General features: G+C 36.6%; 2 protein-coding genes across 2 annotated transcripts; both read left to right on the forward strand.

Moving 5' to 3' along the window:
* Window positions 1-5,137: 5,137 nt before the first annotated feature.
* gpatch3 (G patch domain containing 3) lies at window positions 5,138-10,792 on the forward strand. Its single transcript, XM_087813206.1, has 7 exons — window positions 5,138-5,613; window positions 6,988-7,457; window positions 8,688-8,862; window positions 10,029-10,088; window positions 10,155-10,276; window positions 10,344-10,471; window positions 10,546-10,792. Exons 1-7 carry the CDS (start codon window positions 5,139-5,141, stop codon window positions 10,727-10,729), a joined length of 1,614 nt encoding a protein of 537 aa, XP_087669332.1. The 5' UTR covers window position 5,138; the 3' UTR covers window positions 10,730-10,792.
* A 275-nt stretch (window positions 10,793-11,067) lies between these two features.
* gpn2 (GPN-loop GTPase 2) lies at window positions 11,068-16,917 on the forward strand. Its single transcript, XM_087813207.1, has 5 exons — window positions 11,068-11,756; window positions 12,354-12,510; window positions 12,595-12,755; window positions 15,732-15,862; window positions 16,682-16,917. The coding sequence occupies exons 1-5, from the start codon at window positions 11,343-11,345 to the stop codon at window positions 16,743-16,745; spliced, it is 927 nt and encodes a 308-aa protein (XP_087669333.1). The 5' UTR covers window positions 11,068-11,342; the 3' UTR covers window positions 16,746-16,917.

The following is a 16,917-nucleotide window of genomic DNA, read 5'->3' on the forward strand; positions in this document are numbered from 1 at the left end:
ACAAACTATGGGAACACATTTACAAACTATAGAAACACATTTACAAACTATGGGAACACATTTACAAACTATTGAAATACATTTACAAACTATTGAAACGCATTTACAAACTATATAAACACATTTACTTACTATAGAAACACATTTACAAACTATAAAAACACATTTTCAAACAATAGAAACTAATTTACAGACTATTGGAATACATTTACAAACTATTGAAACACATGTACAGACTGTAGAAACACATCTACAAACGATAGAAACACATTTACAAGCTATAGAAACACATTTACAAATTCTGAAACAAATTTACAAACTATTGAAATACATTTACAAACTATTGAAACGCATTTGCAAATTCTAAAACAAATTTAATAAACTATAGAAACACATTTACAAATTCTGAAACAAATGTATAAACTATTGGAACACGTTTAACAACCTATTGAAATACATTTACAAACTATTTAACACATTTACACACTATAGAAACACATTTACAAACTATAAAAACACATTTTCAAACAATAGAAACTAATTTACAGACTATTGAAACACATGTAAAAACTATGGGAACACATTTACAAACTATAGAAACACATTTACAAATTCTGAAACAAATTAACAAACTATGGGAATACATTTACAAACTATTGAAACACATGTACAGACTGTAGAAACACATCTACAAACTATAGAAACACATTTACAAGCTATAGAAACACATTTACAAATTCTGAAACAAATTTACAAACTATTGAAATACATTTACAAACTATTGAAACGCATTTGCAAATTCTAAAACAAATTTAATAAACTATAGAAACACATTTACAAATTCTGAAACAAATGTATAAACTATTGGAACACGTTTAACAACCTATTGAAATACATTTACAAACTATTTAAACACATTTACACACTATAGAAACACATTTACAAACTCTAAAAACACATTTTCAAACAATAGAAACTAATTTACAGACTATTGAAACACATGTACAAACTATGGGAACACATTTACAAATTCTGAAACTAATTAACAAACTATGGGAATACATTTACAAACTATTGAAACACATGTACAGACTGTAGAAACACATCTACAAACTATAGAAACACATTTACAAGCTATAGAAACACATTTACAAATTCTGAAACAAATTTACAAACTATTGAAATACATTTACAAACTATTGAAACGCATTTGCAAACTATAGAAACACATTTACAAGCTATAGAAACACATTTACAAATTCTAAAACAAATTTAATAAACTATAGAATCACATTTACAAATTCTGAAACAAATTTACAAACTATTTAAACACATTTACACACTATAGAAACACATTTACAAACTATAAAAACACATTTTCAAACAATAGAAACTAATTTACAGACTATTGAAACACATGTACAAACTATGGGAACACATTTACAAACTATAGAAACACATTTACAAATTCTGAAACAAATTAACAAACTATGGGAATACATTTACAAACTATTGAAACACATGTACAGACTGTAGAAACACATCTACAAACTATAGAAACACATTTACAAGCTATAGAAACACATTTACAAACTATTTAAACACATTTACACACTATAGAAACACGTTTACAAACTATTGAAACGCATTTACAACTTGATTGACACCTGACTTGAAATATAGCAGAGATCAGACGAACAGGACGAACAAAATGATATGAATATCTTTTAATCAATGATCTTAGTATTGATCCTGATGTTTAATCGGTTTCAGCCTAATTTGTTATCGTGGCCGTGCCTGGCACAGCGGTCTGCGTCAGATAAGCAAATGAGTTTACGACCCGTTCGAATAAACAAACCTTTTCTTTAATGGCCGACCATCCGTACACCGTGCTGCGTGAACCCTATAAATCCCTCATACCTGGAGTCACTGTTATGACACACAATGTGAGATGTTTTATTTTTTACAGGGGAAAGTATTAAAAGTTACAAGAAGGAGTCAAGGCCAGTTGAAAGGATGGAACTGAGGTGAGAATAGACGGTTCTGGCGACTCTTCTTCTTCTGCGGCGACACCTGTATGATCAGCAGCAACAGTGAGTCGAGCGCGAACAGCTGCCGTTCGTCCAGATCTCGTCCAGAAATGTGGCTTTTTTCTCCACGAGCGGTGGCCGGTGGTGACCCCGAGGCACCGTAAAGCTGTAAACGTCCGAGATAAGATCAAGTTTACGGCAGTTAGGAGCAGGCAGAGACGGGCACGGAGGACAGACGCTTATCACCGCCACGGCATAAAACCAGTGGCCTTCAGTCTAAAAATATTCCTCAGGACGCTCCGATCGATGACCAGGTTTAATCAATCATTATTAGCGGCGATCGTGTTCTCAGGGTCAGGCGGTGAACGTACAGTGAAACGGGGGATTGAACCTCGGTGTTTGTTCGGGTTTTGGCTTCCCCGGGGTCATCGACCTCTGAGGGCTGGGTTGGTTCTGAGACTGGAACATGAGACTTGACCGTGACCTACTGTTATACAGCCCCGGGTTATTTACACGACTCCTGTTTCACGAGGTCACGGCTCCCTAGGCTCGGATGGAGAAAACATGTTTTACTGGCTGTTTGAAAAAAACACATTTTTATTGTATAATCGTGACAAGAAAGTACGTCTGAATCATCGACGAACCCTCATCGGCAATCATCGTCGTTCATGACGGAACAACAAATATTTCAAGACAAAATGTGTTTTTTTTTAGGAATAATATGAGAATGAAATGATAAAGAATTGATCGTGCGATTTAAAATCTATGTTGATTGACTATGAAAACAAATGAACAATTACTGTTGAAACAAATGTACAAACCATTGATACAAATGTACAAACTAGTAAAACCAGTTACAAACTACTGATACAGGTTTACAAACTATTGAAACACATTTACAAGCACTTGGACACATTTACTATTACTATTGCAACAAATTTGGAGAATTGTACAGAAGTATGAACTACTGTAACACATTTACAAACTATTCAAACACATTTAAAAACCATTACAACAAAATGGGAAAATTGTAAATATTTATAAAGTATTTAAACACATTTACAACCTATTCAAACACATTTACAAACAATTGCAACAAATTAGGAGAATTGCACAAATTTATGAACTACTAAAACACATTAACACATTATTTAAACACATTTACAAACTATTACAAGAAATTATACAAATGTATGAAGTATTCAAACTTATTTACAAACTATTCAAACACATTTACAAACTATTCAAACACATTTTACAAACTATTCCAACAAATAAGGAGAATTGTACAAATGTATGAACTATTAAAACACATTTACAAACTATTCAAACACATTTACAAACTATTCCAACAAATAAGGAGAATTGTACAAATGTATGAACTATTAAAACACATTTACACACTATTCAAACAAATTTACAAACTATTCAAACACATTTACAAACCATTACAACAAATTAGGAGAATTGTACGAATGTATGAACTACTGAAACACATTTACAAGCACTTGGACACATTTACTATTTCTATTCCAACAAATTAGGATAATTCTACAAATGTATGTACTGTTCAAACACATTTACAAACTATTCAAACACATTTACAAACTATTCAAACACATTTACAAACTATTCAAACACATTTACAAACTATTACAACAAATTAGGAGAATTACTTTTATTAATGATTAATTATCAATTACTATAACTGTGAAGCAAGGCTGTACAGCAGGCTAGGTCCAGTATAAGTGGGTGAAAGGTGAATTTATCGTGTACCTGGCGGCATAATTCACTGATTAGATGATCCACAGACACGTCACATCTAATGTCTAATAAATCTTTGAATGTGTGATGTCAGGGTCCAGACACCTCTGTGTAGTTTTACTGCTCGCCACAATCACAACACGCTGATAAACGCTGAGGTGAAGGCCAGCAGAGGAGCTTCAGCCTCAGGGTTAATGACCTCCACCTGACTTCCATTCCTGGTCGGAGCCTGCGTTGAAAAGATAAAAACATTTTTCATCTCACAAGTAAAGGTTTTTGAAGAACTATTTTGCAAATGTGTTTATTTTATTATTATTTTTAAATGTATGCTTTGTAATATTAATAAGATAGATAGATAGATAGATAGATAGATAGATAGATAGATAGATAGATAGATAGATAGATAGATAGATAGATAGATAGATAGATAGATAGATAGATAGATAGATAGATAGATAGATAGATAGATAGATAGATAGATAGATAGATAGATAGATAGATAGATAGATAGATAGATAGATAGAGTTTCTTTCAGGATCAACTTTAAAATTCTGGTTCTTACTTTCAGATCTATTCATGGTCAGACCTTCCATCAGTGATCTGATCCAGCCTTACACCCCAGCTCGGGCTCTGAGGTCTGTGGATCAGAATCTACTGATGGTTCCTGAACTTCAGGACCAGAGGAGAGAAATCCTTCCAGGCTGTTGCTCCTAAGCTTTGGAACCATCTCTGTGTTTGATGATCTACTGACTCCTTCAAGAAACATCTTACGAAGTTTTTATTTGTTCAGGCTTTTCCTTGATTTTCTGGAACTCCTGTTGTGTTATCAGTTTTATCTTGACCTTTAAAGTATATACTTTATTGAATATTGTTTTGATTGTTTAAGCGCTTTGTGACCCTGGTCAAATAAAAATGACTTACTTACTTACTTACCCTGTTTCATGAATAAAAGTTTGCTGATTCTGAATCTGTTAAAGTTATAGACAGATAAGCAGATATAAATGTATTAATCCCAATTAGCTACAGATAATACATTTTCAAATTTGTTATTCATATATATTAATATAAAAAAATGATATAATATTGTCTTAAAGATGTATTTCTTATTTAAAACAACAATATAATTACAACAACAATACAATTACTAAAATAAAAATAACGGTAGTTGCATTTTTTTAATTACTTTTTTTGATATCATTATCCTCCCATAGTAATCGTTAATAAATAATTTGATTTTTCTTTTATTTGTTCATAAAAAAATTCCTCGCCTAATCCGAAAGCGGATGTGACGCGTTGACTACACGTGACAACACGTGACGTCAGTGTTGGTAGTAGAAAACAAACATGGCGGACTCTGAAGCTGTCCCTGTGGTGTATTTTGTCGTCAGTAATATTCCTGCCATGTTTCGCTCCGCGGACCTTAGGAACTACTTCAGTCAGTTCATAGAGAGCGGAGGCTTCCACTGCTTCCACTACCGGCACCGACCGGAGCGTCTGCGGGAGGCGGAGAGCGAGAGAGCGGTGAAGGAGGACCAGGCGGTGGTGGAGGGAGAAGCTTCGGAGGAACCGTCCTCGGACAGCAGCTCCTCCAGGAAGGAACCGTCCTCGGACAGCAGCTCCTCCAGGAAGGAACCGTCCTCCGACAGCAGCTCCTCCAGGAAGGAAGCGTCCAAGTCGTGCTGTTGTGTCGCGGCGGTGAGGGCGAGAGACGCCGAGAGGTTCTTCAAGATGTATTCTGGGAACCATTGGATCGACAAGAAGGGGAGCTGGCTGTCGAGGAGATGTGTCATCAGACGAGTGAAGGTCTCACAGAAGGAAGGTGAAGAAACACAACGAGTGTAGTAACAAGTATATGTTTGTAGTATTGTCCAGTACTTGACTCTGGTGTTGTGATAGTGTAGTAACAAGTATATATGTGTAGTATTGTCCAGTACTTGACTCTGGTGTTGTGATAGTGTAGTAACAAGTATATATGTGTAGTATTGTCCAGTACTTGACTCTGGTGTTGTGATACTGTAGTAACAAGTATATATGTGTAGTATTGTCCAGTACTTGACTCTGGTGTTGTGATACTGTAGTAACAAGTATATATGTGTAGTATTGTCCAGTACTTGACTCTGGTGTTGTGATACTGTAGTAACAAGTATATATGTGTAGTATTGTCCAGTACTTGACTCTGGTGTTGTGATACTGTAGTAACAAGTATATATGTGCAGTATTGTCCAGTACTTGACTCTGGTGTTGTGATACTGTAGTAACAAGTATATATGTGTAGTATTGTCCAGTACTTGACTCTGGTGTTGTGATACTGTAGTAACAAGTATATATGTGTAGTATTGTCCAGTACTTGACTCTCGTGTTGTGATACTGTAGTAACAAGTATATATGTGCAGTATTGTCCAGTACTTGACTCTGGTGTTGTGATACTGTAGTAACAAGTATATATGTGCAGTATTGTCCAGTACTTGACTCTGGTGTTATGATAGTGTAGTAACAAGTATATATGTGTAGTATTGTCCAGTACTTGACTCTGGTGTTGTGATAGAGTAGTAACAAGTATATATGTGTAGTATTGTCCAGTACTTGACTCTGGTGTTGTGATAGAGTAGTAACAAGTATATATGTGTAGTATTGTCCAGTACTTGACTCTGGTGTTGTGATAGTGTAGTAACAAGTATATATATGTGTAGTATTGTCCAGTACTTGACTCTGGTGTTGTAGTATTTACAGACCACATGACTCTTGACGAAGTCGTAACTGCTTTCATTTGTTTTCAAACCAAAATTTGTCCAAATATCAGCTTTAAAAGTTGCTGTAGTCACTGTATCCTCTCGTTCTCAGTCATCATTGTTCATATCTGCTGAGGACGCTATATGTGGAATGAACAGATATTTAATTGCAACACAAAGATGAACAAATGCTGTGAATATGTGCATTTTATTGTTGATTATTTTATTTTATCCAAATATAGAAATCATTTACAATTTTAACAACTATTATTAGGTAAAAAAAAGTAAATAATTCAATATATAAGTAATAATAGATTGTTGTAGTTGTGTTTTTTCTCTATTTTGAATTCATGTTATTTTTTAAAGAAGGGGTGTCTCTCTTTGAAGGGGTGTCTCTCCTGCCACAGGGTTCTTTTAAAGACAAATATCTTGTACATACATTAAAGTTGTGTGTTTACTTCCAGACGAGGACTTGTTTCCCTACAAGACCAAGTTCCAGCAGCGCCACCGTGTGTCCACGAGCGAACACTTCACGCGAGCCGACCTCAGGAGCCTGTCGGAGCTCAACCCTCCCGCCCTGATGCAGAACGGTAACGTGGGGACCCCCATCAAGGTGTTCCTCCAGCTCATCCAGTCCTGCCGTCTGCCTCCGCGCCTCATCCGGAAGCTGGGTCTGGCTTTTCCCAAGACCAGCTCCAATCGTCGCTACGGCAACGTTCACTTCCAGTACTGGGACACTGACACGATGCCGGCCACCGAGGACACCATCTTGACGGCGGCGGGGCACGAGATAGCGGGACCTGGAGTTTTGGCGTCTCGATCGTCGAGCGGGAAGAAGGAGGAAGTGGATGAAATGACCAGCGAGCCGGAGAGAGAGGAGGATGAAGAAGGAGAAGAAGAAGGGAGCGATGATGTACAGTCGAACGCAGACGATGTAGGTTTAACGCGTTTGTTCGAGTGTGATTGTCGCTTCTTCACGTGTTTTCGAGTGCGATTGTTTCTTCCTCACGTGTTTTCGAGTGTAGTTGTTTCTTCCTCACGTGTTTTCGAGTGTAGTTGTTTCTTCTTCACATGTTTTCGAGTGTAGTTGTTTCTTCTTCACGTGTTTGAGTGTAGTTGTTTCTTCTTCACGTGTTTTCGAGTGTAGTTGTTTCTTCTTCACGTGTTTTCGAGTGTAGTTGTTTCTTCTTCACGTGTTTTCGAGTGTAGTTGTTTCTTCTTCACGTGTTTGAGTGTAGTTGTTTCTTCTTCACGTGTTTTCGAGTGCGATTGTTTCTTCTTCACGTGTTTTCGAGTGCAATTGTTTCTTCTTCACGTGTTTTCGAGTGCGATTGTTTCTTCTTCACGTGTTTGAGTGTAGTTGTTTCTTCTTCACGTGTTTGAGTGTAGTTGTTTCTTCTTCACGTGTTTTCGAGTGCGATTGTTTCTTCTTCACGTGTTTTCGAGTGTAGTTGTTTCTTCTTCACGTGTTTTCGAGTGTAGTTGTTTCTTCTTCACGTGTTTTCGAGTGCGATTGTTTCTTCTTCACGTGTTTTCGAGTGCGATTGTTTCTTCTTCACGTGTTTTCGGGTGCGTTTGTTTCTTCTTCACGTGTTTTCGAGTGTAGTTGTTTCTTCTTCACGTGTTTTCGAGTGCGATTGTTTCTTCTTCACGTGTTTTCGAGTGCGATTGTTTCTTCTTCACGTGTTTTCGAGTGCGATTGTTTCTTCTTCACGTGTTTTCGAGTGCGATTGTTTCTTCTTCACGTGTTTTCGAGTGCGATTGTTTCTTCTTCACGTGTTTGAGTGTAGTTGTTTCTTCTTCACGTGTTTTCGAGTGTGATTGTTTCTTCTTCGCGTGTTTTCGAGTGCGATTGTTTCTTCTTCACGTGTTTTCGAGTGTAGTTGTTTCTTCTTCACGTGTTTTCGAGTGCGATTGTTTCTTCTTCACGTGTTTTCGAGTGCGATTGTTTCTTCTTCGCCTGTTTTCGAGTGCGATTGTTTCTTCTTCGCCTGTTTTCGAGTGCGATTGTTTCTTCTTCACGTGTTTTCGAGTGCAATTGTTTCTTCTTCACGTGTTTTCGAATGCAATTGTTTCTTCTTCACGTGTTTTTGGGTGCGATTGTTTCTTCATCACGCGTTTTCAAGTGTGATTGTTTCTTCTTCACGTGTTTCTCTCGCCGCAGGACGACGACCGCTGTGAGGAGTGGGAACGCCACGAGGCGCTGCATGAAGACGTGACGAGTCAGGAACGATGCAAAGAAAGACTGTTCGAGGAGGAGATCGAGCTGAAGTGGGAGAAGGGCGGCTCAGGCCTGGTGTTCTACACCGACGCCCAGTACTGGCAGGAAGAAGAAGGAGGTAAATGTACACACAGGAAGTCTGTCAAAGGGTTGAGTGGTTTTATTTTGAAAATAATACTCAGTTCGTGAAGAGAGGGTTTTTATTTTTAATGAATTCGTTTTTTAGATCAGGGGTCCCCGGCCTTTTTTGCCTCACTGGTTTAATGTGAGACAAGATTTGGCAAGTACCATTTCAGTCCAGACACTTCCTACATGATGACGACTGACGTCACAAACGCTGAAGTCTCTTCAAAAGCTTTTTATGAGTAAAAAAACATAAAAAACATTCAATATAAATGTGAAATATGTTGTCGAAATTATCCTTCAATCGCACAACTGAAGTTAATTTTCACTCATCAAAACCTTTTTTTTTAAAGACGTTAGCAACGTCACCAAGTGTCCGGACCAGAATAGTGGGCGATGCAGCGTGTGGCGGATAAATAGAAAAATGATACGACCAGCGTAAAAACTGTTTATTGTGTGTTCAATATAATAACAAGACACCTGAACCCACTGTGAACTCTTTTACAACTTTATTTACAGCGCACTCGTAACATCACGCTAAAAACATAACAGAACGTAACATCCACTCTCTGTTGTCTCTATCATGCTCTTCTGCGTGCTCTCTGGTCGCCAAGGTAACGTGTAAACATACCTTCAAAATAAAATGATGAAGGTGAAATACAGATGCACCACGAAATGAGCATAGAATGTGTGTTTTACTCACCATAACACGCTAACATATCACTTGAGAATCCGGTTATCTTTCAAAATAAAACATTGCGACTTGTTTAATTTAAAAAAGCAGAGATTATGCAAATGTTTTATCCTTTCTCTGTGGACCGGTACCTAATGACCCACTGCATATGTATTTATGGAAGCCATAAACACATTTATTTGGAGACCTTGAGAGTTATAACAAGGGTTAAGGACGGTTAAAGATCTCAGCTATTATCTTCGTATGTCACAATATCAACAAGCCTTAAATGTCCTATATTTTTAATTTGCAATAAAGATAGTATTTTATTTTGAAAGGCTTTTTGGGCCAAACAAAATGACGAGTTTTCCCTTATTAAGCCCCCATTCCTTAAGTTTGAAACCCACACCTAACATGATATATATTTAACTCGCTCTTAAATGTGTTATTCTATAAATGTTATTTGAATTGAAATATTTCTTTTGCAGATTTTGACGAGCAAACGACGGACGACTGGGACGTGGACATGAGCGTCTACTATGACAAAGGTAACGGTCAAGACTCTTTCCTGCTCAGTGTCGCAGGGCTTTGACCGCTCGACTGCTTCACCACAGACGGAGGAGACATGGACGCCCGTGACTTCATGAGGATGCGCTACGAGAAGAGGCTGCGCGAGGGTCTGGAGGACGGAGCGGGTCACAACCAGGCCATCGGCAACTTCGAGAAGTTCACGAAGGTACGAACGCGAGAGAAAAACACGGTGTTAAGATGGATGTTCTCACGAGTAGATGTTCTGGTGACAGGGTTTCGGTCGCCGCCTGATGGAGAGCCAAGGCTGGAAGGATGGCGAAGGTCTGGGGAACAGCCAGGTCGGGATTTCAGATGCCCTGGAAAGTGAAGGACAACATCCACATTGTAAACGAGGCTTCGGGTAAATCAAAGTGTTTCCATTGGTAAAAAATGACTCATTTGTTATAATAATAATAACATTATTTTGTTGCGCAGGTATCATGGAGAGAAGCTTCAGCGGTTCAACCATAAGAAGCCGAAGACAGATTTTCTCATCACCACCGTGTACGATAAACCTAAAGACATCGATGAAGGTGACACGTTGCAAAGACGACAACCGAACACCAGCATGAAGTACAGAGAGTGGCAGCAAGGGGGCAGCATTGGACTTCGAAGATGACCTCTTTTTTTTTTAATAAACGTATTTAAATTTTACTTTTGATGTATTAAATATTTTACATGACTTCTTTTCACTGTCGAGTGTTTTTTTTCTTAATGTATTTATTGTTTTCTTCTACCAATGTATAAAATCTATCTATTTCAGTTAATGTTATCATGTACTCAGGCGACTAACTTCCAGAAGAGAATTTAATGTTAAAATTGTAAAAGAAAAGTCACAAGATCCACTTTTAAATAAATAATATGCCATTTTGTTGCCGTATAACCTGAAACAAAAATAGCTTTTAATGTTGTTTACGAATCAGTGACGTCACCCGGAAGTAGTTCAGCATAGCTTAGCATGTTAGCATCTACGCAAACACATGGATAAAGCGGGAGGTTGTATCAATTTGTAGTCAAGGATACAAACATACTTTCCGCGTTGTGTTATTTTGTTTTGTGAACAATTGTTCTTTATTGTTTATTCAAAGCAACATGACGCGTTTTTATTCCACACGTGAAGTGAGAAAGTCTAATATGAGGACTAAGACTTGTTGATTTGATCCCACCGGGACACCGTCTCGGACAAAACTAATATCTCTTAAGAGATACTTTTTTATCATCATTTTGTCATAATGTCCGGTCGTTCTGCCCCCTCTCTGAACTTCGGCCAGGTGGTCATCGGTCCTCCGGGCTCAGGTAAGACCACCTACTGCCTGGCCATGCAGGAGTTCCTGACTCACCTGGGGCGCCAGGTGGTGGTCGTCAACATGGACCCCGCCAACGAGGGGCTCCCCTACAAGTGTGACGTCGACATCTCCGAGCTGGTGACTCTGAGTGATGTGATGGACGGTCTTAAGCTCGGACCCAACGGGGGTCTCCTCTACTGCATGGACTACGTGGAGGCCAACATGGACTGGCTGGAGAACAAGCTGAAACCCTTCAGAGACTCTTACTTCCTGTTCGACTGTCCCGGGCAGGTGGAGCTTTACACCAGCCAGAGCTCAGTGAAGAACATCTTCTCACAGTTGTCCAAGTGGAACTTCAGGGTACGTGTCAGATGGACCCGGAGCTTGTAATCCATCTGTTTGTAGCTTGAGCCGCTCTAGTAGAAGAACTCACATTTCTCTGATCCTTAAAACTCTTCACTGGCTGCCAGTTTCTTTCAGGATCGACTTTTATAATTCTGGTTCTTACTTTCAGATCTATTCATGGTCAGACCTTCCATCAGTGATCTGATCCAGACTTACACCCCTGGATAAAATCTTATCTTATCTTAAATTACCCTTTAAAAGTCTAAACAAGGTCTTGGTTCATGAAAGGCCTTAATTGACATTAAAATGTCTGGAATAAAACCTTTAAAAATGATTTTAAAAAAATTATAAGTATTGCACAAAATGAAAACATCGGAACTAAATTAAAAAACGTTACAACTAACATTTCGCCTGAGGAGGCGAGTACACAGTAAGGAAGTTTATTTTACCTTTAAAAACATGAACATTTTTGGTAAACTTGTCCCTAAAATGAATTCAATGTTCATTGATTGTCGATTAAGTCTTACATTTAATAACAAATGCTTCTTAAAATGACTTAAGTGGTAGAAACCCTAAGTGTTTATTTTCCTGTATTTGTTTTGTCTCTTCAAGCTCTGTTCGGTTCACCTGGTGGACTCTCACTACTGCGCCGACCCGGCCAAGTTTATCTCCGTGTTGTGCACCTCGTTGTCCACCATGTTGCACGTGGAGCTTCCTCACGTCAACATCCTGTCCAAGATGGACCTGATCGAGCAGTACGGCAAACTAGGTAAAGACCAGTTTCATAAGAGTCGTTATAAATCTGCTGATGTTGAATAAATGTTATTGATCGTACCTTCTCTGTCTCCTCCAGCCTTCAACTTGGACTTCTACACAGAGGTCATGGACCTCACCTACCTCCTGGATCACCTGGCAGCAGATCCTTTCTTCAAGAAGTTCCATCATCTGAACGTAAAGCTGGCGGAGGTCGTTCAAGACTACAGTCTGGTCTCCTTCGTGTCCATGAACGTGCAGGTTTGTTTCAGTCGATATTCAACTAACGGTCTTAAGGTCAATATAAAAACCAGTAGAAACAGAAGAAGAGAAAGGAGTAGAAAGAAGAGAGGAAGATTGTCGGTGGGAAGTTGGCGTGTAATCACAGAAGTAATATTACATTTATTTATTTCTGAATCTTTGATACGCTTCACAGCAGAGGAACATTTTATTCTCTTAATATCATCAACACTGATTAAAACAAGCGAAACAAAAACACGACTGTCCTTGGATCCTGCAGCAAACTGACCTCACTTTATCCCTCGTTTATTTTCATTTTATTAATACTTTTAAACCTTTATCAATCACAGATAAAATGGATTTTGACAAGGCTACGAATATCTTTCGTATACCTCAAGTAGAAAAGTGTAAATTCGGGCAGGATCAAATATAAATACACTTAATTTAAACACAATTTAAAGGTGATAAACACGTATAAATAAGGATATTATGCTCACGGATACTTCCTCTCTCAGCCAATCAGTGATCAACATACTTCTATTGTCGTATTCAACAATAATGAGCTTCACACAGGTTTGTGAAACTGTTCAATTATATAAATACTTGTAATGTAATGTATTTCAATATGTTTTTAAGATGACAAAGATACATGTGTGAGTCTAGAAATGTGATCAATTTATTGGTTAAACACTCTTTAACAGGTTCTTCAATTAGTTCAATCAATAAATACATTGAACGAGTGACATCACACTGTAATTGAACTAAATGATGATTGAAATAAGAATTAAACTACGTTTATTTGGAGCATTTTCACGTCAAAATGATCTAACTTTTATCATGCAAATTTACTTTTATGATTATTTTTTTATTGATAAACCTTTTTTCTTTTTTTTTATAATTCAATAATTTATATATATTGAAATCTTGATTTTTTTTTTTTTGTATTATTTAATAGTTGAATGATAAAATGTAAACATTTTCAAAATAAATATAATTATTTTATTGTCAATAATACTAATTATTAAAAGAAATACTAGTTATATTTTCTTTATTTTATTCGATACGCAGAATTGGACTTAATATGTAGAGTTTAGTATAAGATGATGGTATAATAGCACCTTGTAATTTAATTTAAACGTCTACGAATGAGAAAATATTTTAAAAAATGGATTTTTTAAATATTGGAAGTAGAACATCAAACATTATGTGTTTAAATAAATTAACTCATTTTGAAAATGTAATTATTAAAAATAAAAAGAACAAATTGAACCTTACAATACAAAAAAAATTCAATTAATTGAAATTCAATGCTTTAAAAAACAACTTCTTAATAATGTGTAACTTTGACAATTAAAAATTGTCACGACACTGATGCTCAAAACAACACATTTATCGAAGCGAGAGAAATCAAGTTTCTGAACGTCCGGCGTAACTTGTGTCGATCATCACTTTAGTTTCAAACGAGGTTGGACTCGTCCTCATATATTCCTTCCTTTCGTCGACTAAATCATCCTGAGCAGTTGAAAATGCACGAGCGGATCAATTTGCTGCAGATGGATGGCTCTGTTAGAGCCGAGTGGGCCGCCTTGTCATCGCTCCTTTATGGAGACGGATCGGGTCCAGAGACGGGAGTCTGGGCCGGTGCCGCCCGTCACTTCAGGTGCGCCAGTCGTTTATAGGAATGGAGGCGCGTCAGTCTTGTTTGTTCAAGGTGAGGAGAAGACGTCTTAATGTTCACGTCTTGAGTAAGAACACATTTAGCTTCAAACGACCACAAGAAAAAAAAAAAAAAGCCTTGAAATCATTTTCTTTTTTATCCCAAACTTGGCTGATGAGACGTTTTCTTCTCCAGAAGAAACAGTTCACAGCTTGTAAACCTCTCTGAAGATGATTGAATTGCAACTTTATTGTCGGATTTCTGGAGAGAAAGTATGTTATTGTGTCTCGAGCAGCTGAGCCGTGTGACCAGTGATGTCATTCAACGACGCCGCAGATGTTTTTGTTTTTTTGTTCATTTCGCCAAGACTAGTAAAAACCGTGTTAATCCTGGAGTCTCCTTCAAACAAATACACATTTCTTCTCTCGGCTCCACAGACTTTAACATTTTGCTCCTCATTTAAACCAGTTCCAGAAAGTGGATCAAAAGTAAAAATGAGGCAAATAAACATTGATCATTGACATCAGAATATTGTATTAGATTTAACAGTTTTTAACTGAAATCTTTTTAAGCTTTTAGCATATTTTCTTTGGTATGATTTGAATTAATTTGAAAGGTTCATTTTAGGATATTTTCTAATAATCAAATTTAATAATTTGAATATTTAAAAAAACGAATTATTCTTACAAATAGGGTTAATTATATGATTCCAAATGTTCCAAAAATAAAATGTCTAAATTCAATATAATTTAATTTGTATCGCTTTAAATTCAATATAAAATGTTGGTGTGTAATAGTAACTACACTCAATCCCATTGGTTTGGATCCACGATGATGATTTGACAGCTTATATGTCGTCACATGATCATCTGCGTGTTGAATGATTGGCCGAAAGTTCCGTCAAGTAGCTCGGTGCTCTGTTGGTCTTGTCTGGTGACTCTATTATACCAATTGTATATTGAATTTAAAAGGGTATAAATAAAATAGCATTACATTTTGAAAATGTATTTTTTAGTTATTCGAATTAGAATATTAAACTTTATGTGTAAAAAAAAAAAAAAGAATAATAATAATTTTGAAAATATTCGATTAAAAAAAAAAGAATAAAATTAGCAAAAAAAAAATTCTTTCACTGTAATAGTAATTTCATTTAACACAATTAATATAACTAAATAAATATAATATCAATATAGTTATAAATATATAAAAAATATAGTTTTATTTTGTTTATAATATAGTTATAAAAACTTAGTTAAAACTTTGTAATGTTGAATATATTCTGATGACACTGACGTACTTTTGTACTTAAGCGATAACGACGTGAACATGTTTATCTGCAGGACAAGGACAGCATGATCCAGGTCCTGAGAGCCGTGGACAAGGCCAACGGCTACTGCTACGGAGATCTGGAGGAAAGAAACGTTCAGGCCATGATGTCAGCGGCTGTGGGAGCAGACTTCCAGTTCAACACGTATCCTTTCCCACCATCATCTTCGTCATCTTCGTCTTCTTCGTCCTCGATGACTCACTTAACGTGACTCACTTTATAAAGTCCAGCTGCAATGAGTTCAGACTCCAGGATGTCACCGAGCACCTGGAGATTTTTGTGTATATATATATATATTATTAATATATTTGTTTTAGTCCAAAGAATAAATACAAATATCAGACAACCAGGAAGAAAAAATAATAATATATATATTATGATATTCAAATAAATATATAAAAACATATAATAAAAACAACAATGATGGTTATAAAAAATACTAATGGACACAAATGTATACAAATACATAAACAAAGTAAAATTGTGTAGAAATATCTCTATATATATTGAAAAAACAGAAAGGGAAAAAAAAGTTTTTTCGTACTTTTATCACAGAACTTCATTTACAATGAATTTACTTTTTTTTTTATACAATTTTAGTGGCACAAGAATTTTTAAATTTAAGATTTTTTAACTTAGCAAGTATAGTTATTTTGGTTCATCAAAAAAGCAGTTAAAAAAAAAAAGAATTTCCCTTTTTTTTCTTTCTTTGAAACGTCATCATTTCCTATCTCTGCTTGAAATACATTTGTCTAAACAGATACGCTGCCCTCTAGTGGTGGGAGGCCGTCACTTTTCAGGAAACCTCGACATCCATAGTGGAAACTTGTGTCCTTAAATGATATTAAACATTTCAGTATAATTATCACCTGAACTACAGTTTGAAAACCGCTAACCTCCAGAACCGTACACCTCTGTGTGAGTAATGATTGCGTGATCTTTCTTTAACGCTTCACCCTGCAGTACTCCGGAGCGTTACGTCGACACCAGTGGAAAGACTGTCGAGGAGGAAATGATGGACTTGTGAAGTGAAAAAAAAACCCTAATAACCTCGGAAAAGAAACGGATCATGGTTTCGAAGCGTCAACATCCATCACGGTTGGCCTGAATTCTGAGGAAATATATTTGGGTGAAACATCAACTTAATGAAGGACTTTACTGAGGGAAAATAATGACAAGACTTTTCAATAAAATGTTAC

This window comes from Callionymus lyra, chromosome 17 (assembly GCF_982586985.1).
Source record: "Callionymus lyra chromosome 17, fCalLyr1.hap1.1, whole genome shotgun sequence".
NCBI classification, from domain to species: domain Eukaryota; kingdom Metazoa; phylum Chordata; class Actinopteri; order Syngnathiformes; family Callionymidae; genus Callionymus; species Callionymus lyra.

Excerpts from the sequence above, each read along its gene's own strand:
- gpatch3 (XM_087813206.1), top strand. The coding sequence starts at position 5,139 with ATGGCGGACTCTGAAGCTGTCCCTGTGGTGTATTTTGTCGTCAGTAAT. Across the intron at positions 8,863-10,028 it reads CTGGCAGGAAGAAGAAGGAG|ATTTTGACGAGCAAACGACG; the intron begins GTAAATGTACAC and ends TTTCTTTTGCAG. Across the intron at positions 10,277-10,343 it reads ACTTCGAGAAGTTCACGAAG|GGTTTCGGTCGCCGCCTGAT; the intron begins GTACGAACGCGA and ends TTCTGGTGACAG.
- gpn2 (XM_087813207.1), top strand. The coding sequence starts at position 11,343 with ATGTCCGGTCGTTCTGCCCCCTCTCTGAACTTCGGCCAGGTGGTCATC. Across the intron at positions 12,511-12,594 it reads CGAGCAGTACGGCAAACTAG|CCTTCAACTTGGACTTCTAC; the intron begins GTAAAGACCAGT and ends TGTCTCCTCCAG. Across the intron at positions 12,756-15,731 it reads TCGTGTCCATGAACGTGCAG|GACAAGGACAGCATGATCCA; the intron begins GTTTGTTTCAGT and ends GTTTATCTGCAG.